Source organism: Pongo abelii, chromosome 1 (genome assembly GCF_028885655.2).
Source record: "Pongo abelii isolate AG06213 chromosome 1, NHGRI_mPonAbe1-v2.0_pri, whole genome shotgun sequence".
In the NCBI taxonomy this organism is placed as follows: Eukaryota; Metazoa; Chordata; class Mammalia; order Primates; family Hominidae; genus Pongo; species Pongo abelii.
This window is the reverse complement of record NC_071985.2, coordinates 223943748-223965280: the sequence shown is the minus strand read 5'-3', so window position 1 is coordinate 223965280 and position 21533 is coordinate 223943748. Positions and strand designations below refer to the sequence as shown.

The following is a 21533-nucleotide window of genomic DNA, read 5'->3' as shown; positions in this document are numbered from 1 at the left end:
TCTTTCGTGAAGTCTATAGAATTACTTTATACACATTTGCGTATTTGATAAACATTCTCTCTGTTTTGTATGTGCTTAAAGAAGCTGTTTTGGGGCTCATACCTGTAATCCCAGTGAGAGGTGACAGCGTGCTGGCAGTCCTCAGAGCCCTCACTTGCTCTCGGCACCTCCTCTGCCTGGGCTCCCACTTTGGCGGCACTTGAGGAGCCCTTCAGCCCACCGCTGCACTGTGGGAGCCCCTTTCTGGGCTGGCCAAGGCCAGAGCCGGCTCCCTCAGCTTGCAGGGAGGTGTGGAGGGAGAGGCGCGAGCGGGAACCGGGGCTGCGTGCGGTGCTTGCGGGCTAGCTGGAGTTCTCGGTGGGCGTGGGCTTGGCGGGCCCCGCACTCGGAGCAGCCGGCCGGCCGGCCCTGCTGGCCCCGGGCAATGAGGGACTTAGCACCCGGGCCAGCGGCTGCGGAGGGTGTACTGGGTCCCCCAACAGTGCCAGCCCACCGGCGCTGCGCTCAATTTCTTGCCGGGCCTTAGGTGCCTTCCCGCGGGGCAGGCCTCGGGACTGCAGCCCACCATGCCTGAGCCTTCCCCCGCCTCCGTGGGTTCCTGTGCGGCCCGAGCCTCCCCGACGAGCCCCGCCTCCTGCTCCACGGCGCCCAGTCCCATCGACCACCCAAGGGCTGAGGAGTGCGAGCGCATGGCGCGGGACTGGCAGGCAGCTCCACCGGCAGCCCCGGTGCGGGATCCACTGGGTGAAGCCAGCTGGGCTCCTGAGTCTGGTGGGGACGTGGAGAGAATCTTTATGTCTAGCTCAGGGATTGTAAAACACCAATCGGCACTCTGTATCTAGCTCAACGTTTGTAAACACACCAATCAGCACCCTGTGTCTAGCTCAGGGTTTGTGAGTGCACCAATCAACACTCTGTATCTAGCTGCTCTGGTGGGGCCTTGGAGAACCTTTGTGTCCATACTCTGTATCTAACTAATCTGGTGGGGACGTGGAGAACCTTTGTATCTAGCTCAGGGATTGTAAACGCACCAATCAGCGCCCTGTCAAAACAGACCAGTCGGCTCTACCAATCAGCAGGATGTGGGTGGGGCCAGATAAGAGAATAAAAGCAGGCTGCCGGAGCCAGCTGTGGCAACCCGCTTGGGTCCCCTTCCACACTGTGGAAGCTTTATTCTTTCGCTCTTTGCAATAAATCTTGCTACTGCTCACTCTTTGGGTCCACACTGCTTTTATGAGCTGTAACACTCACCGTGAAGGTCTGCAGCTTCACTCCTGAAGCCAGCGAGACCACGAGCCCACCGGGAGGAACGAGCAACTCCAGATGCGCCGCCTTAAGAGCTGTAAGTCTCACCGCGAGGGTCTGCGGCTTCATTCTTGAAGTCAGTGAGACCAAGAACCCACAAATTCCGGACATACCAGCACTGCGGGAGGCGAGTGGATCACTTGAGGCCAGGAGTTTGAGACCAGCGTGGCCAACCTGGCAAAACCCTGTCTCTACTAAAAACACAAAAAAATTAGCTGGTTGTGGTGGTGCACACCTGTAATCCCAGCTACTCGGGAGGCTGAGGCACGAGAATCACTTGAACCCAGGAGGCAGAGGTTACAGTGAGCCGAGATCATGCCAGTGCACCCCAGCCTGTAGTCTGTCTCAAAAAAAAAAAAAAAAAAAAAGAAGAAGCTGCTGTTTCTCTCTCTTCCTACTTCTCTCTCTCACCGCCCCCCCACCGCACCCTTTTTTGGTATTCACTTTCATAGTAGCTGAAATTATTAAAGTGTTTTGTTACCATGAGTCTGTTTTGAAAGAATAGGCTGCCTTTTAAGCAATCTCGAGATTTTTTTTCTTTTCTTTTTAGTATTTGTTCTGATTCTCTGTAGCCTTACAGCATTTCATTCCTAGTTAATTCATTTAATTGCTTTGGAGTTTTTTCTTCACCTAGAAGGTGTTGCATGAATATGTAAATTCTAAGGAATTCTGTCTTGTGACTGTTATACACCAAAAAGAGAATGTGCTGCCCTAAGCATATTTTGCGTTAAAATGAATTTTCTGAATAGCTTGTCCCATAGTTATTCTTTTTTGAATCAGGTGATAGAATTTTTGAGCTTACAGGTAATAAAAGAAGATGCCCTTTTCTTTTTTATTAGAGTTTCCAGGCTTAACTTGGAGTGGAGCATAGATTCCTAGTTGACACTGTGGTTTCTTGCCACATTTGCAGGACCTCTCTACCTGCCTGTTCTACTTCCTTCCCTGTTTACTCTGCTCCACCCATACTGGCTTTTTTTGCTGTTGCAAGAGCATACCAGAAACATTCCTGCTTCAAGGCCTCTACATTTACTTTTCCTGCCTGAAATGTTGTTCACTTGGATGTCATTTTGACTTAAGTTTCTCACGTTCTTCAAGTCTGCTTAAATCACACACTCTCAATGAGGCTTACCTTGACCACCTTATTTAATACTGTATCTTGCCCTTTACCCCACATACTGAGCTCTCTTCCCCTGTTCTATTTTCTTTTTTCTATCGTACTCATCATGTTCTAACATGCTTTCTCAGTTACCTATTTTTTATGTTTGTTGTTTATTATCAGTATCTGTTGCTAGAAGCATAAGCTCACTGGGGCAGGGTTCTTTGTCTACTTTATTTAGTGGTGTATACCAATTGCCTAGAACAGTGCCTGTAAGAGAACGGTCCTCAGTGAGTTGGATCTGCCAGGTAGCGTCTGGAGTGGTTGGTGCAGAAGTAAAAGAAATGATGATGGCTTTGGATGGATTCACATATCAGAGCATAAGGAATGGAGCACATGAACTTTTACCTAGATTATTTGGGTTCTCTTTGTCTCACATTTATGTGAAAAGGGACAAGTGTTCCAAAAGATGATGTAATATATTCCGGGGATTCAGTATTGTATGTACAAATTTGAGTACACAGCAATGATTGAAGAATCATCTCACTTTCTAGGATGACTTGCTGTCAGAAAGAATATTTGTTGTTCTGTTACTTTACTCTCATAATAGATTAATTACTTTATCTTTCAGAGTTGTCTTTTTTTTTTTGGAGACAGAGTCACTCTGTCGCCCAGGTTGGAGTGCAGTGGCGCGGTCTCGGCTTACTGCAACCTCCGCCTCCCAGGTTCAAGCGATTCTCCTGCCTCAGCCTCCTGAGAGGCTGGGATTACAGGCTCCTGCTACCACGCCTGGCTAATTTTCTGTATTTTTAGTAGACACAGGGTTTCACCATGTTGGACAGGCTGGTCTCGAACTCCTGACCTCATGATCCGCCTGCCTTGGCCTCCCAAAATGCTGGGATTATAGGCATGAGCCACTGCGCCTGGCCTTTTTTTCTTTTTCTTTTTTCTTTTTAAGACAAGGTCTCGCTCTGTTACCTAGACTGGAGTGCAGTGGTGCAAACAGGGCTCACTGCAGCCTTGACCTCCTGGGCTCAGTGATCTTCCTGTCTCAGCCTCCTGAGTAATTTGCACCACAGGCATGTGCCACAGTGCGTGGCTCCCAAAGTGCTAAGATTACAGGCATGAGCTACTGCATCTGGCCAAGTTCTCAATTTTTTGAAATGGATTTTATTATTTTATCATTTTATTTATTTATTTATTTATTTATTTATTTATTTATTTATTTATATTTAGAGACAGGATCTCACTGTCACCCAGGCTGGAGTGCAGTGGCGTGATCTCGGCTCACTGCATCCCCAACTTCCTGGGCTTGAGTGATCTTCCCCTCAGCCTCCCGAGTAGCTGGGAACACAGGCACACACTACCATGCCTGGCTAATTCTTTGTATTTTTGGTAGAGGTGGGGTTTTACCATGTTACCCAGGTTGGTCTCGAATTCCTGAGCTCAAGCAATCTGCCCACCTCGACCTCCCAAAAGTGTGGGGATTCCAGGCATGAGCCACCACGCCTGGCCTTTAACTGATTTTAAAATACAAAATAAGGCCAGATGCGGTGGCTCACACCTGTAATCCCTGCACTTTGGGAGGCCGAGATGGGAGGATTGCTTGAGCCTAGGAGTTCAAGACCAGCCTGGGCAGCATGGTGAGACCCTGTCTCTGCAAAAAAAATTTTTTTAATTAGCTAGGTGTGGTGGCACGTGCGTGTAGTCCCAGTTACTCCAGAGGCTGAGGCAGGAGGATTGCTTAAGCCCAGGAAGTTGAGGCTGCAGTGAGCCATGTTTGAGCCACTGCACTCCAGCCTGGGTGACAGAGTAAGATACAGTCTCAAAAAATATAGAAAAATAAAAACAAAATACAGTATAAAAATACAGTTAGAGACTGAATGAAAGAAAAAGGCAATAGAAATGGAATTAAGGTTCCATTCCAGATACTCTGAAAACATGTCCATAGACATTTAAAGTTTAAAAATGCAGGAGCTGTAATGTAAGCTTGAATAGCTCCATGATACAGAAGGATCTGTTTCCTGGGTAGCATCATAATGTGGCCTATTGTGATGAATTACCCTACTTCAGAGCCTTGTTTGCTTAGAAGTCTGATTTTTGTAGATTCATCAAGAAAAGGACTATCTTTAAAAGTTAAGACTTGGGTAAAGCTCATTTGACTGATGTTATGAAACCAACTTGTTGGTTTGTTACTTTCCCATGAGAAATAACTATTACTCATTGAGGCTAGAACACTCAAGCCATTTGCAAGACTATTTAATATATTATCTTTCTGTGGACAGACCTCTCTGTTGGAAGCCTTTTGGTTGTTTGGTGTGCATGGAATTAGAGGGAGAGGAGTTGCTTAGATACATGTTTAATTGCCCCAGGTTAAGAAATGATAGCTGAATGCATTAATCACCATGATCGAATGGTCCTGCCAATGAGACAAGAATTTATGAAGTATATTGTCTGAGGCTTCTTTCTCCCTCACAAATCTTGGATAGGTCCTGCCACCACCAGCTTTCATGCTGGTCGACCCTCATCCCTTCTGGAGGATACATTGTCCATAGTTAGTAACAGTGTGGTGAGCCTTAATTAGCATCACCCATCTGTTTTGTCTTCTCTGCTCTATAATATTGATATTGTTCCTTGGTTTTAACTCTAATAGAAGTCTTATTTCCGAGTTCTTGGAGTAACCTCAGTGCAAATCCCAGTTACTGACAACAGTATACATTTTAAAAAACATATTGATAACTGATAAATTGCTACTAAAATGTCTTTCAGCAGTCACTACATTCCAGAGAATGGCATGTTTACCTTTCCCTTACAGAGAAAGTCTGAAGGCTGGTTCTAACCTATTCAGTGTAATTATCTGTGAGTATTGTTCATAGACTAAAAGGGCCTAGAGTTATGGCATTTCACTTTGTAAAGGTTGCTGATCTCTAATCTTAGAGCTTTTAATAAAAGTTAAAAATTTTTTTTTTTCTGTATGTGATTTCTTTTGTTTTCTTTTTCTTTCTTTCTTTCTTTTTTTTTTTTTTTTTAAGACAGAGCCTCACTCTGTCACCCAGGCTGAAGTGCAGTGGTGTGATCTCGGCTCACTCTAACCTCCACCTCCCAGGTACAGGCGATTTCTCCTGCCTTAGCCTCCCGAGTAGCTGAGACTACAGGCATGCGCCACCACACCTGGCCCCTTTTTGTATTTTTAGTAGAGACGGGATTTCACCATGTTGGCCAGGCTGGTCTCGAACTCCTAGTTCGAGTGATATCAAGTGATCCGCCCTCCTTGGCCTCCCAAAGTGCTGGGATTACAGGCGTGAGCCACCGCGCCCAGCCTCTGTATGTGATTTCTTTTTCTCTCTAATTCACTTTACTAATTTGTTCATAGGTGAGCTACATGGAAATTTACTGTGAAAGAGTACGAGATTTGCTGAATCCAAAAAACAAGGGTAATTTGCGTGTGCGTGAACACCCACTTCTTGGACCCTATGTGGAGGATCTGTCCAAGTTGGCAGTTACTTCCTACACAGACATTGCTGACCTCATGGATGCTGGGAACAAAGCCAGGTATGGTAGGAAATAGAATAATGACTGAGGTCTTTGGCACCTTTTGAGGTCCTTTTTTCCCAGTTAAGGGTTTGAGGCCACATTTATAGCTATGAAAGTTGCTTTAATTGTGGAGTCCTCTGATCTTTTGACTGTGCTGTAACAGTGAGGGCTTCAGCATGTTAAGTAGCTTCTCATCTAAACAGTACATTGCTGAAACATGTTAGCACTTTCGTTAAGTTTTACTCTTAGGTTTTGATCAAGTCATGGTAAAATGTTAGTTATCATGTATATATGTGGCTATGGTAGTAATTGATTCTGGAATAAATGAGCACCAATAAAGAATAAAAATTAAATGCTTCATTGATTTCTAAAGGGATAGCTGGAGTATGAAAAATGATTCTGATGGGGTGCCTTTGGAATTGGAGAGTAACTTGATGGGCTCACAAATAAGGCAGTATTGAGAGCAATTGTGTAAGTGACAATCTTGCAATCTGTGAATAAGTTTAAGACTATTGCTTGTGATTGTTATGCTTATAATGTGGAGCCTGCTGTCCATTTCAACTCTCATCTAAGAATTCCCTTGTCACGTGGTCACCTTTATGTTTATTTAGGACAGTGGCAGCTACGAACATGAATGAAACAAGTAGCCGTTCCCACGCTGTGTTTACGATTGTTTTCACCCAGAAGAAACACGATAATGAGACCAACCTTTCCACTGAGAAGGTAGGAGAGCTTCAGTCTCTAGGCTTGAGTTGTGAAGGATGGAGATTTTGAGAAGTCCCTTTTGTTGCCCTCTGCTTTTTGTGGAAGGTTGGGTGTTGGGGGATGCTCTTTTACTTAATGGAGGGTGTTTTATACCTCTGCTTATCATCTTTCTTCCACCCTACACCAGTTTTCTGTATAGGTTCTTAAATGAAGTTGCAAGATAGAGAATAGGGTTAAGAAAAAAACAATCCAGGACTTTGGGTCTCAAAAACTACTCAATACAAGACAGTTAAGCAGTCTTGCACGAGAAGGTTCTTTCTTTTCTTCTTCTTGACTGAACCTTTTTATTACCTTATTAGCTGCCTTTGGTATGTGTATTCTTTTGTTTTATTTTTGAGCTATGATAATGTTATAGTGGGATTAAATGTTTAAGCAAATGATATGTTTTATTCCTGGAAAATAACTCCACAACAGTTCTGATGTTCTTCAAATACCTTTCTTTGCTTATTGATTTTTCATTTCCTATAGTGGTTAAATGTCACAGACTTTAGAGTTAGATTGCCTGCTTTGAATTCTGATTCTGCCATTCTTCAGCTATATTACTTTGGGCAAACTACTTAACCTCTTTGTTCCTCAGTTTCCCCATCCATAACAGCCTGATAGGATTGTTAAAAGGATTAAGTGTTAATATAGGTTAAGTGCATACAATAATGTCTGGCACAGAGTAGCCACTCAATAATGTTAATTTTATTGTTATTGTTAGTAATAAAAAATTTATGTTGAATACTACTGTATCTACATCCCTAAGAAGGATGCAACTGGATTTTTAAACTTCAAGTTAGGTTTATTGTACTGGCAATTATAAAAGATCCTTTGCCTTATAAAATGAGTACTTTAGACACCACTGTCACTAATTATTAGAATCACCTTTTATTTGTTGACTTATTTCTAGCTGAAAATGATTTTTAAAAATATACTCCTGCTGGGCCGGGTGTGGTGGCTCACACCTGTAATCCCAGCACTGTGGGAGGCCAAGGCAGACAGATCAAGAGGTCAGGAGTTTGGGACCAGCCTGGCCAGCATGGTGAAACCCTGTCTCTACTAAAAATACAAAAAAATTGGCTGTGCGTGGTGGCATGCGCCTGTGGTCCCAGCTGCTCTGGAGGCTGAGACAGGAGAATCGCTTGAACCCAGGAGGCGGAGGTTGCAGTGAGCCGAGATCGTGCCATTGCACTCCAGCATGGGTGACAGAGCGAGACTCTGTCTCAAAAAAAAAAAAAAACAAAAAAAACTCCTACTGGTCACGGTGGCTCATACCTGTAATCCAAGCACTTTGGGAGGCTGAGGCGGGTGGATCACCTGAGGTCAGGAGTTTGAGACCAGCCTGGTCAACATGGTGAAACCCAGTCTCTACTAAAAATACAAAAAATTAGCCGGTCATGGTGGTGTGTGCCAGTAATCCTAGCTACTCCAGAGGCTGAGGCAGGAGAATCGCTTGAACCTGGGAGGCGGAGGTTGCAGTTGGCTGAGGTTGCGCCATTGCACTTCAGCCTGGGTAACAAGAGCAAAACTTCGTCTCAAAAAAAAAAATATTTCTTATATAGGTGATCAAGTAACTTGCTTAGCCAGAGGTTATAATATTAGTGCTATTTATTAGTATTTATCTGAATGCCAGCAAAGAACATTGTATATGAAAGTGTTTTTTGCCCTTCTCCCATGATGTCGAATCTACAAAATTAATGTTAATCCCATAATCATAGCTTTCCTGATAATTCATTTTGGATACTTTTGTCTAAACTTTCCTGAAGCTTTATTTTTTTACAATGTTATTGAGGTATTATTGAAGTATACAGTAAATGGCACATATTTAAAGTGTAAAATTTGGTCAGTTTTGACGTATTTGTATACCTGTGAAACTAGCGCCACAATCCAGATAATGATAATTTTTATTATTCTCAAAAGTTGCCTCATACTTCTTTGTAGTCTTCCTCTATCCCTTCTTCTGTGGCAATTCCCGGGCAATTCCGGACCTGCCCTTTTGTCAGTATATATTAGTTTACATTTTCTAGAATTTTATATAAATGGAATCATAGAGTATGTACTGTTTTTTGTCTGGAGTCTTTCACTTAGCATAGTGATTTTGAGATTCATCTATGTTGTTGTGTTTATCAATAGTTCCTTTTCATTGTTGATGAGTATTGCATTATACAGACACACCACAGTTTATTAATTCAACTGTAGATGGACTTTTAAATTGTTGCCAGTTTTTGATTATTACAAACGAAGCTGATGTGAACATTTCTGTACAAGTCTTTGTGTAGACATTTGTTTTTGTTCTCTTGGGAAATACTTAGGAGTAGGATGGTTGAGTCTTATTGTAGCTCCTTAAGAAATGTCAAGGCCGGGCACAGTGGCTCACGCCTGTACTCCCAGCACCATGGGAGGCCGAGGTGGGTGGATCACAAGGTCAGGAGTTTGAGACCAGCCTGGTCAACATGGTGAAACCCCGTCTCTACTAAAAATACAAAAAAAAATTAGCTGGGTGTGGTGGTGGGCACCTGCAAGCTCAGCTACTTGGGAGGCTGAGGTGGGAGAATCATTTGAACCCAGGAGGTGGAGGTTGCAGTGAGCCCAGATCGCGCCATTGCATTCCAGCCTGGGTGACAGAGCGAGACTCTGTCTCAAAAAAAAAAAAAAGAAAAGAAATGTCAAATTGTTTTCCAAAGTGATTGTACCATTTTACATTCCCACCAGAAATATGTGAGAGTTCCAGTTGCTTAAAGCTTCACTTTTAGTATGCCATTTAATGAGTTGATGAGTTTTATATATTTTTACAACATACTCTAGTAAATTATGTCATGTTTATCCTAAAGTTACTTTTTTTGAACCGTGATAATTGCTATGAATTTTGTGCATGCTTTTTTTTAATTAAAAAAAACTTTTTTTAGAGACACAAGGGTCTTCTATGTTGCCAGGCTGGAGTGCAGCAGACAGCTTTGAACTCCTGGGCTCAAAGGAGCTTCCCGAGTAGCTGGGACTACAGGCATGCGCCACTGCACCTGCCGTGCTACTGTTTAAACTGACTCTGATAGATGTTGTCTTGATCTTTTTGTGCCATATTTAAAAGCTCTAATACTTTTAGTTTTCTCCATACCTTAATCTTTTACAAAGCATTCTGCCTCTAAATATTTCCTGCTTCTATCTTGCTTATTTTTGAATTGCCCCCATGTTATTGTTCTTTATCAGGTCAGTAAAATCAGCTTGGTGGATCTAGCAGGAAGTGAACGAGCTGATTCAACTGGTGCCAAAGGGACTCGATTAAAGGTATTTATTTTAGCAAATAAATGGCCTTATCAATAAACGGCCACTACCTGTTTTTGTAAATAAAATTTTATTGAAACACAGCTACATACATTTGTTTATGTATTGTCTATGGCTGCTTTTGTACTACAATGGCAGTGTTGTGACAGAGACCATATGGCCCACAAAACCTAAAATAATTTGTGTCTGTCCTTCTATGGAAAAATTTTGCTGACTCCTGATCTGTAACTTCAATGGAAGGATAAGTTATCTAACTAAATAGTTAGGGAGGACATCATAGTCAGGGTGAGAGTTGAATTGCATTTTAAGGAACAGGCAGAATTTGGCTAGATGGAATTAAGAGATGGCAATGGGAATAGGATATACAAGATTCAGATGTGAGAACAGAAATTTCATGTCGATAAGTTGAGGGAAGAAGGCTGCACACATCTGTAAGCTTTTGGAGCACAAATATCTCGAAGATACTTTAGGACTGTGAGTTAGGCATGTGGTCTCAGCATGTTATTATCAAGTGGAAAAGAGGACAGATGGAGGACTAAAGGTTGTTTTTAGAACTTGTAATAAATATGCTAGCATATGGCAAATCATATTTTATGTTCTGTATGATATAGCAGTAGTAGAAATTCTTCATCATTCTTTCATATTTGGTATTTATTTTAGGAAGGAGCAAATATTAATAAGTCTCTTACAACTTTGGGCAAAGTCATTTCAGCCTTGGCCGAGGTGGTAAGTTTTATACTTCGTTATAAGGGGAGTTGTGTCTGTTCAGTAAATATACTTGATGATATTTTATTATTGTTTGTGAAGGCTGTCTTTTTGTGGCCCTTTTCTGTAATCTTGCCTTCCTCCTTTTAGAGCTTTTCAGATAAGATACTAGGTATAACACAGTTTGACTTTGTACTGAAAGTAAAAGATACTAAGGAGAACAAAAGTAAATATAGATCTGTAAAAACTAGAGCAAACACCTAAGGTTTGACTCATTTTTTTGAGCCTTATTTTATGTCTCTCACAAAAACCAAGTAGATTTATTGTCTCTTCTTTTCCTGTGTAATCTTTTCTGAGTAAGATGGAGTATCTTTTGGAGTATTTTGAGCAGTTTGGCTTTGGTGAATGCTGTTGATTGGAGGGCCAGTAGTTTTTTTTTTTTTTTTTTTCCCCCAATAGTTTTGTTCTTTCCTACTCCTTAATGGTAGAACAGTAAAACTAAACAATTTATTTTTTTAAATTAGGGGCTTAGTTGTCTACGTTATTTAAATTAGTCATTGTGTGTTCTAGTTTAGTTTAAAACCTCTTTTTAGTTGCTAAGAAGAATGAAATGCTTTCTTGCTTGCCTTGGAGAAATCATAATCTATGACATGAAATTTAAACAAAATCTAATTTTCTACTTGGAGGCTTATCCTGTGTTCTTATTTTCTCCTTTAAATGCTTTCACCTGTAGGATAACTGCACTAGCAAGGTACGGTGGGGATTGGTAGAGATAAACTAGAATTGACTTTTATGTCTTAAATCCTCACCAGGATGTATGGAGGCATAAGTAGGAATGGAACCTTCAAAAATCTTTTCATCATTTGTTCTCTGGCTCTGGAATTTAGAGTGGCTGTAAATTTAGGGTGACCACAAATCATGAGGTTTCACACCAAAATTAATTTCTAGAACATGATATGCTTTGGAGAAGGAATTAAGGATAAAGGAACAAGGCCGGGCATGATGGCTCATGCCTGTAATCCCAGCACTTTGGGAGGCCAAGGTGGGCGGATCATTTGAGGTCAGAAGTTCGAGACCAGTCTGGCCAACATGGTGAAACCCCGTCTCTACTAAAAATACAAAAATTAGCTGGGCGTGGTAGCGCGTGCCCATAGTGTCCCAACTATTCATGGGTTTTAAACTGAAGTTTTAGGCCTCAAGGATTACATAGTGGAGTGAAAGTTTGTTCCACTAATCTGAATGACTGAAAGGCTTAATTCTCCCTTGAGGTCTGTGCAATCTAAAATTGAACCTGCTATTGGAAATGACTTTCTAATTGGTGGATTGTGTGTCTGTGGGTAGAGTGGAATGAGATGATGTAGACATATTTAATAAGAGATGGAATTAAAATGTTTCTTGCCTACTCCCTTTCCTCCTCAAAAAAAAACAAAAACAAAACACCACAAGACTAGCCACTAAGAGGCCAGCCATGTAGTAGTACCCTTTTTCTGAATAGAAAAAGTGCTTGTGCAATAGTAGGATCATCCTTAGTTTAACCTGGGATTATACCAGGACTGAATTATAAAACTGCTGATTTGCTGGAGTGGTGTTTATCAGTGAGACCCTGGCTTTCTCCTTAGTAGCTTCTTTTTTTTTTGGAGACCAAGTCTCTCACACTGCTGCCCAGGCTGGGGTACAGTGGCACGATCTCAGCTCAATGCAACCTCCACCTTCTGGGTTCAAGCGATTGTCCTGCCTCAGCCTCCCAAGTAGCTGAGATTACAGGTGCCCGCCACCACCCCCCGGCTAATTTTTTGTATTCTTAGTAGAGATGGGGTTTCATCATGTTGGCCAGACTGGTCTCGATCTCCTGACCTCAAGTGATCCACCCACCTTGGCCTCCCAGAGTACTGGGATTACAGGCATGAGCCACTGCGCCCGGCCTCCCCTTAGTAGCTTCTTAAAGTGTCACAACGCAGTAGTCAGCCATTATATATTTGAGTAGCTGTTACCTGTAAAGCATTTACATTAATTTTTACTTTTAGAGAATATAATTTTTTTTCATTTAAGCACTGCCTTTTCATTGGTGCTTTTTGCTTTATCCTGTGGTAATAAGAAGGATCATGAAGAAAGCAGAGTAAGTAGACTTAATAAAACATTCATCTTTCTAAATTAGCAAATCATATCACTTTCTTAGACCTTTTTACTTTTAGTCTTTGCTTTAATAATTGGATTATTTTTGGCATAATTTCCTTTCAAAGAGACCAAATGAGTGTTATTTTACAAGAGTTACTAGATTTGCAACAACCCAACCAATGACATGGTGGTTGGCCAAGTAAATTCACTAACTAGATGACTTGCTCCTACACATCCAACCTGGAATGCACAAGATTAGTATTTTCCCCTGTGCAAAAATAAAAATTGAGGATGGGGTATTTGATGATGTTAGGGAATTATTGTTTATTTTGGTAAATGTGATAATGGTCTTGTGGTATTTTGTTTTGTTTTTAAAAAACATGCCCTTTTCCTTCACAGTAAGAAAAAGGATAAAAAATGATATGGACAGGGATATTAGGTAATAGTATTGTGTTGATGTTAAATTTTTTGAATTTGGTCATTGTTTCCTGTGTAAGAAAATATTCTTATATGCTGAAGTGTTTAGGGGTAAATGGAGATGAGGTCTGCAACTGACTTCAAAATGGGTCAGGAAAATAAAAAGTTGTAGAAAAGTGTTTGGGGGATAATTGAAAGATGATTGGCAGAGTATTGGTAATGGTTGAAGCTGCACGTTGGGTATGGTAGCTCATTATACTGCTCTCTCAACTGTTGTATATATTACACAGTTTTCAAAATAAAATGTAAAATGAAAAAATTACCTTATTGCGTGAGTTTTTGGTATTGTGAAGAATTGAAACTATGATAAACTTCAACAGTGTTGGGGTTGTACTGTAATTTAATTTACTTGAGAATTTTAGACTGATTTGCCTTTCTTGGGAATTTTTTTCCCTAACGAAAAATGCTAAGACCATTTCTTTTCCTTTAATAGAGTAAAAAGAAGAAGAAAACAGATTTTATTCCCTACAGGGATTCTGTACTTACTTGGCTCCTTCGAGAAAATTTAGGTATGGTGACCACTAGTGAAAAGTAGTTATCTTTTTAACTTTGATTATCTTTTGTGGTTAATTGTCCTGTGTCTGTTTTGGAGACAAATAATCTCTAGATATTCACGTTACTACTTGAGTGTTCCTTGCCTGCTTTCATTTTTACTCCTAATTTCAGTTGGTTGGATTCCCTTGGTTTTAAGCCAGGGTATACTCTCATGTCTCCTTTACTTCAGGGCATGAACTGTGCAGTAGTTGTCCTCCCAACTCCCCATACTTGCTTCAGATTATTGCTCTTTCTTCAAAGTTATTTCAAAACTCCATGCTTCTCTGAGGTGCACAAAATTAGACATTGCCAACCCTTATTCCTCCTCATTGCTGATGTTTTCAGACCTTCAAATCACTGTTCTTCATTCACTTCTCCTACTTTTTTTTTTTTTTTTTTGAGATGGAGTTCGCGCTGTTGCCTAGGCAGGAGTGCAGTGGCGCAATCTTGGCTCCCTGCAGCCTCCGCCTCCTGGGTTCAAGCAGTTCTCCTGCCTCAGCCTCCCGAGTAGCTGGGATTACAGACACACACCACCATGCCCGGCTAATTTTTTTGTACTTTTAGTAGAGACAGGGTTTTGCCATGTTGGCCAGGCTGGTCTCGAACTCCTGACCCCGGGTGATCGATCCGCCCACCTGGGTGAAAGAGTGAGACTCCCTCTCAGAAAAAAAATAAAAGAAAGAAATTTGACATTACATTAAATCTTAGGATCTGAGATTACGATATCAGATTTGACACATTCCATAAAATTTTTCTTTTAAAATGAGTGTGATTTGATACTCATGATGAATCTTTTTAGGTGGCAATTCTCGGACTGCAATGGTTGCTGCTCTGAGCCCCGCGGATATCAACTACGATGAGACTTTGAGCACTCTGAGGTACTTTCTTTTGATCTCCGTAGCAACATAGACCACATTGCCATCAGAAGCCATTTTGTGATACCATGGATGTTTTTATGTTGTCTGGGTAGTTATTTATGTAAATAATGTTCCTTTCCTCTCATAACAGGGAAAACTTAGGGAAAAAGTGATTTGTATTATAATAGAATTTACCTCTTTATGGTTTTTCAGTTTCATTGGGAAAGGTATGAACTTTTTATTTTTTTATCCCTCATGGATACCTAGATAAGGCAGGAGCTTTTTCATAGGAAAGATTTTTAAATTGCTCAAGTGAGATTTTTGGGTAACTTTTAGATAATAGTGACATTTTCTTATTCATTTCTATAAAAAGAAGTGTCCCTCTTCTTGTGGTGTTTGTCGTTATAGAAATGCTGAAGTTGGCCGGGCACAGTGGCCCCCACCTGTAATCCCAGCACTTTGGGCGGCCGAGGTGGGCGGATCACTTGAGGTCAGGAGTTTGAGACCAGCCTGGCCAACGTGATGAAACCCCATCTCTACTAAAAATACAAAAATGAGTCGGGCGTGGTGCCATGCACCTGTAATCCTAGCTACTCAGGAGGCTGAGGCAGGAGAATTGCTTGAACCTGGGAGGCGGAGGTTGCAGTGAGCCGAGATGGCGCCACTGCACTCCAGCCTGGAGACAGAGCGAGACTCCGTCTCAAAAAAAAAAGAAATTCTGAAGTCATAATAAGTAATAAAATTATAGGAATATGTAGCAATATTAAAAAATTACCAACATAGCCAGGTGCAGTGGTATGCACCTGTCGTCCTAGCTACTTGGAAAGCTGAGGCAGGAGGATCACTTGAGCACAGGAGTTTGAGGCCAGCCTAGGCAACATAGTGAGACTCTGTCTCTTAAAAAAAAAAGAAAAAAACAATTACCAACAGAATGTTCATAAGAAGTTTTTTTTGTTAGTTTTTGTTTTTGAGTCTTGCTGTGTGGCCCAAGCTGGAGTGCAGTGGCAAGATTGTAGCTCACTGCAGCCTCAGACACCTGGGCTCGTGTGATTCTCCTACTTCAGCCTCTCAAGTAGCTAAAACTATAGGCGCATGCCACTAGGCCTGGCTAATTTTTAAAAATTTCTTGTAGAGATAGGGGGTCTTGTTACGTTACTCAGGCTGGTTTCAAATTCCTGGCCTCAAGTGATCCTCCCCACTTGGCCTCCTAAAGTGTTGGGATTACAGGTGTGAGCTGCCTCCCGAGGCCTATATTTTTTTATGTATGAGTAGGTTTCATTACTTTAGTCTGGAACTCTCTACCCTTCTTCCATGAAAGACACTTGATGTAATGGAATAAACACTATACAGTCTCATAAGTTGGGTTTAAGTCCTCTCGCTGTTATTTCCATTGTGATCTTGGGCAAATCACTTAAATTCATCTGAGCCTTTTTCTTCATCTTTAATAGGTACTATAAAGCTTTATACAAATGTATTATTATCAAGGCTCATAACATGTAAACACTCAGGATATTTGATTTAGAGATAATAGTATGTTACTTATGAGAAGTAGAACATATGAAAAATGACAAGAATGAATTTTCTTTTTGGATCTAGATATGCAGATCGTGCAAAACAAATTAAATGCAATGCTGTTATCAATGAGGACCCCAATGCCAAACTGGTTCGTGAATTAAAGGAGGAGGTGACACGGCTGAAGGACCTTCTTCGTGCTCAGGGCCTGGGAGATATTATTGATAGTAAGTGAATTAAGGATTATTACAAAATCTAATCCTTTCTTCTTCAGGGTTCTTATTCAGAGTTCTTATATTTAAAATAAACTTCAAGTTAAGGAGCATGATGAAGCTAAATGGTAGTGAAAATGTTTTGTTTTGTTTTCTTTTCTTTTTCCTTAAAAAACCCAATGGAAATGATCTCTAGATTCCTTTATGTAATGTGTACCAGGCTATCCATTTGAACTCAGGAAATTAGTTTTAATCGCAAATATGTCACTAGTATTTTTGTTAGAATTCTGTTTTAGATCAGCAGTGAAGTTTATTTGGAACGTTAAATCTGTTATCACTAAGCAATTAATTGCTTCATAGAAATGTTATTTGAAATTTTGAGTTGTGTTTCATGGGTTGCTCTGGATTAGTGTCGTGGCAGTAATATAAGAAACGCACCATTCAAGCCTACCTTCAGATAAGATTCACCTTTGAATGGCCCCCCCCTCCTCCTGTAAAATGCTGGAGTGCCCCGTGCTGCCTATGAACATATGAAGGGGAAAAGTTCAATTCCTATGAAGTTCAAAAACTACACTTCCAGAGGGTATTGTTTTACAATGTTGTATTAAAATTTATCTTAAAAAAATCTCCATGATGTGCCTATCCAATGGCTTATTCAGAAATTCTCTTAAGTGAGTAAAATAGATTATTCATATAGGAATAGAATATGGTAGAATATGGGTTAGTTTAGTAAAGCATTTTTTTTTAGTGTAAAGTTAATCTTATATTCCTTGAAGTTCTAATAAGATTTTCAAGGCCTCTTCTAGTTTAATTCTTCTTATTGATTAGAGTCCGAGTTTAGATGAATACCGTTTGTAAAAATGACACTATATTCTAAGTATTAACTTTTTCATCTCCCCAAATGCCAAAAACTGCTCTGTTCCCTCTCTGTGTCACTGCTGAACCTGAACTTTGACCCTTCTCGTATTTTCCCTCCTGCTTACCTTCAGTTGATCCATTGATCGATGATTACTCTGGAAGTGGAAGCAAATGTGTGTATTTCACATATTGGTTATTTCCAGTACTCTGACTTGCTAATCTGCCTCTGCTGGATCAGCCTTAAAATAAGCTTTGCATGCCGGCAATCCTTACAGGGAAATCCCAGACAGAGCATAGTAAATAGAATCAGAAATGATCCTATTTTTGCCCTTCTTCATGTAGCAAACTAATCTTTGCTGAATTTCAGTTTGTGGCTTGAGTGAGGTTGAAAGGCTTAAGAATCTCTTGCTGCTTCTACTCTTCAGTTTTTTCCATTGTGATTAAATTAAATCCAAAAATCATAGATGATAGCAACTGACACTTACTGATTGGGCATAATATGCCAGGCCCTATTCTAGGCACCTTGAATATATTGTCCCTTTTAATTCTGTTAATGGCTCTGAAAATATTTTATTATGTTCCTTTTACCAATAATCATTTTTAGTCAGCAAAACTATCTATGATTTAAGAGCTCTGTAAATGTTAGGCTAAGACTCATGAGTGCTTGTGCTAAGTTGCTTTTCTCCATATCTTGGGCCTCGGAATGATTAGATAAATGTTTTTTCCTTTTTTTTTTTTTTTTTTAGACAGTCTCACTCTGTCACCCAAGCTGGAGTGTAATGACATGATCATGGCCCACTGCAACCTTGAACTCTTGGGCTCAAGTGATCTTTCCAGCTCAGCCTCCTGAGTATCTGAGACTACAGTTGTTCGCTGCCACACCTGGCTAATTTTTTAATTTTTTATTTGTAGAGCTGAGGGGTCTCGCTATGTTTCCCAGGCTGGTCTGGAACCCCTGACCTCAAGCAGTCCTCCTGCCTCGGCCTCCCAAAGTGCTAGGATTATAGATGTCAGCCACCACACCCAGCCGTTCCTATTTTCATAAGTCACAAATTAAAATAACTTAGGTGTCTAAAATGACTCAGACATTTTTAAAGAGTCACATGAACCTCATTATTCTCTCCATATATATCTTAAGTTGGTGAGGAAATTATTTCTTACCCTTTTAAGGTAATTCATCAAGAAATTGTTATCTTAGAAGAAAAATGTCATGATTTTGGGGTTAATTTTTAGATTTGTACTGAGTTGTTTATTTCTTTTTTTTCTTTCCTTTTTTTTTTTCTTTTTTGAGATGGAGTCTTGCCTTGTCGCCAGGCTGGAGTGCAGTGGCGGAATCTCGGCTCACTGCAACTTCCGCTGCCTGGGTTCAAGCGATTTCTCCTGCCTCAGCCTCCCGAGTAGCTGGGACTATAGGTGCACACCACCACCCCCAGCTTATTTTTATATTTTTAATAGAGATGGGGTTTCATCATGTTGGCCAGGATGGTCTCGATCTATTGACCTTGTGATCCTCCTGCCTCGGCCTCCCAAAGTGCTGGCATTACAGGTGTGAGCCATCAAGCCCAGCCACCTGAGTTGCTTATTTCTACAGTAAGGCATGTAATGAGGCTTGGCAGACAGTGAGAAAATGCGTAGGAGAAACCAAATATAGCCTTGGCTGTGGTTATGAGGTTAGGGCTTAAAGGCACTATAATGTCCTGATACAGAAGTGACTCTTGGACTGCAACAGCTCTGTCTGAGATTTCCAAAGCTCAATGATACTGGTGTGGAAAAGGTGCCTTCTTCTTTTTGTTTTTGTGCTCAAGGTGTTGCTGCTGCCAGCTTGTTGCCTACCTCTTAGCAGCTGCGGCATTTCCTGAAAGACCATGCATGACTAAGTTTTAATTCTGTATTCCTGAGGGAAAGCAGCCCTGACTCCTTCTCGATTTCCATTTTGATCTATTTCTCTTAATTCCTTTTAGGGCTTGCATGTGACCATTGGACCTAAACTCTATCCATCCTGGTTTTTTCTCCCGATGGCTAATTTTTTGCTCCAATCCCTATCCCCCTTTTAAAAGATGCCTCTTTGCTTGTTGCCCTATGTTCTGTATTTGCAGATGGTGGTTTTCAAACTGTCTTGAAGCAACCACTGGCTTTAAGGGAGTTAAAAAACTGGCTTTAATTAAATAGTAGAGATGAGTAAGCCCAGGGAGAACTAATAGTATTTTTTTCCAGCTATGTGTATTGGCTCGTCTCCTTTAAGGAAAACTTACTTAGTTTTGATATGAATTTTAGTTTCTCAGGTTTAAAAATAAGCTAATTTTAAAGTTGGATTGCACCAATACTTATGATTTACCTTTGGTATCTTTTTGCGAAGGATGACTAATGAAAGAAAGTAATGAAAGAAAGTACAAACAGCAAATTAATTAATTTTGTTGTTTGTGGCTTAAATTTTTTTTCTTTTACCAATACTGAGTTTAAAAGCAAAATTAACGGTTCTATTAGAGACTTAGTAAATGGAAGTATGTTCCTAAAACTTGCATTTTATACTAGGAAGCAGGCTTAGCAATGACCCATGGTTATACTGTTAGGCTAATTAAGGGCCTTAAATTAGCAAATAATCAGCCTTATTTTTTGCTTGCTCTGACAAAAGAATGGAACCTGCACTAAAACCATTAATCTGCTAATTGTTCTTCCCTGTTGAGGCAATCAATTAGTCCTGAGTTTTTAACCAGGACTTATACAAAATTCCTCTCATTTCTATAATTACCCCTTTTTTATTTAAGACATATTAAAAATTCTTTTAGCATGTTGAAATGTTGCCATACAAAGCATACTACTCAGTGCACAAATTTTGTTTTAACTAACATTTTCTTGGAAATTTTTGCTGAATTACATGTAACACTGAGCCAGACCAATATGGATTATTATTGATAAATAAATGATCATTGTTTTCCCCTTACTGTTACAAACTACTGGAAAAGCGTAAATCTGAAGACATTGTAGACTAGGAACACTAGAAAGACTGAATGGAAGGTAGTTTGGCTTTTTTAGGGAGAGTGCCTAAGCAGTATCCTTTGAGGCTCTGGTTTATCCCCCTGCAAGATACAGCGTTAACCTACATTGGAATCTTTTAGTTTGTAAATGCAGAAATGATTCTGAACCTGTAGGATACCACTATTAAAGACAGACATGTTTTAGAACTGCCATCTAGAACAGTTGTAACCTGTGTTTGTATTATAGCGTGTCTTGGTCTTGGCGCTTTAATGCTGTCCTTTCTTACAACGATATTCCTTCCTGTCTTTTTTTCTTCCTGTGCTTCTTTCCCTTTTCCCTACTTTTTCTGCCTTCTCTTCTTTCTATCTCCCAGATCTGAAAGATTTTCAGAACAATAAGCATAGGTACTTGCTAGCCTCTGAGAATCAACGCCCTGGCCATTTTTCCACAGCATCCATGGGGTCCCTCACTTCATCCCCATCTTCCTGCTCACTCAGTAGTCAGGTGGGCTTGACGTCTGTGACCAGTATTCAAGAGAGGATCATGTCCACACCTGGAGGAGAGGAAGCTATTGAACGTTTAAAGGTAAGTAATAGTTCAGATTGAATACAAGGTGTTCTGTATAGCTCCACAAGGAAGAACTAGGAGTAAAAATCACTAAGATTTCGACTCAGCATATGGAGAACTCTTTGACTCTTAGAGGTGTCCTGAAAATTGAATTTTCTCCTTTGTAAGCTAATTTCTTTTCACTAGAATGCCTGAGTCTGACATGGCCAGGCAGAGTTGGGAGAAGTGTATGGGCAGTTCATAGGCTGGCAAGGCAGAGTAACGGATTAATAGATGTGTACGTTAATTCTGGGATAGTACATCAAGTTACAGTGAAATCGTTTTGTTAGAAATTTATTTGGAAACGTGGTTTCATTCAAAGATGGAATTCTGTGTAGAGCCGTGCTTCTGTTAATAAAGATAAAGTTTGGGCCGGGTGCGGTGGCTCACACCTGTAATCCCAGCACTTTGGGAGGCCGAGGCGGGTGGATCACGAGGTCAGGAGATCAAGACCATCCTGGCTAACACGGTGAGACCCTGTCTCTACTAAAAATACAAAAAATTAGCTGGGCGTGTTGGCGGGCGCCTGTAAGTCCCAGCTACTCCTGAGGCTGAGGCAGGAGAATGGCATGAACCCGGGAGGTGGAGCTTGCAGTGAGCCGAGATCATGCCACTGCACTCCAGCCTGGGGGACACAGTGAGACTCCGTCTCAAAAAAAAAAAAAAAAAGATAAAGTTTGAACATTTGAGTAGCTGTTCTAGGTTTATTCAAATAGTTAT

At 40.7% G+C, this 21533-nt stretch overlaps 1 protein-coding gene across 16 annotated transcripts in view; it reads left to right on the top strand.

The window, feature by feature from the left end:
• KIF1B (kinesin family member 1B) overlaps positions 1-21533 on the top strand; it is a 173883-nt gene that overhangs the window by 52669 nt on the left and 99681 nt on the right. For 6 of the 16 annotated variants that reach the window (XM_063720047.1, XM_054556605.2, XM_024253261.3 and 3 more), the window contains 8 exons: positions 5775-5953; positions 6547-6658; positions 9887-9964; positions 10622-10687; positions 13692-13767; positions 14592-14670; positions 16246-16388; positions 20659-20792. In XM_063720047.1, the coding sequence (XP_063576117.1) occupies positions 5775-5953; positions 6547-6658; positions 9887-9964; positions 10622-10687; positions 13692-13767; positions 14592-14670; positions 16246-16388; positions 20659-20792 (867 nt within the window). Of the gene's footprint in view, positions 1-5774; positions 5954-6546; positions 6659-9886; positions 9965-10621; positions 10688-11399; positions 11418-13691; positions 13768-14591; positions 14671-16245; positions 16389-17362; positions 17405-20580; positions 20793-21533 lie in introns of all 16 variants that reach the window. The other 10 variants (XM_054556622.2, XM_054556603.2, XM_054556604.2 and 7 more) reach the window with 4 other exon arrangements.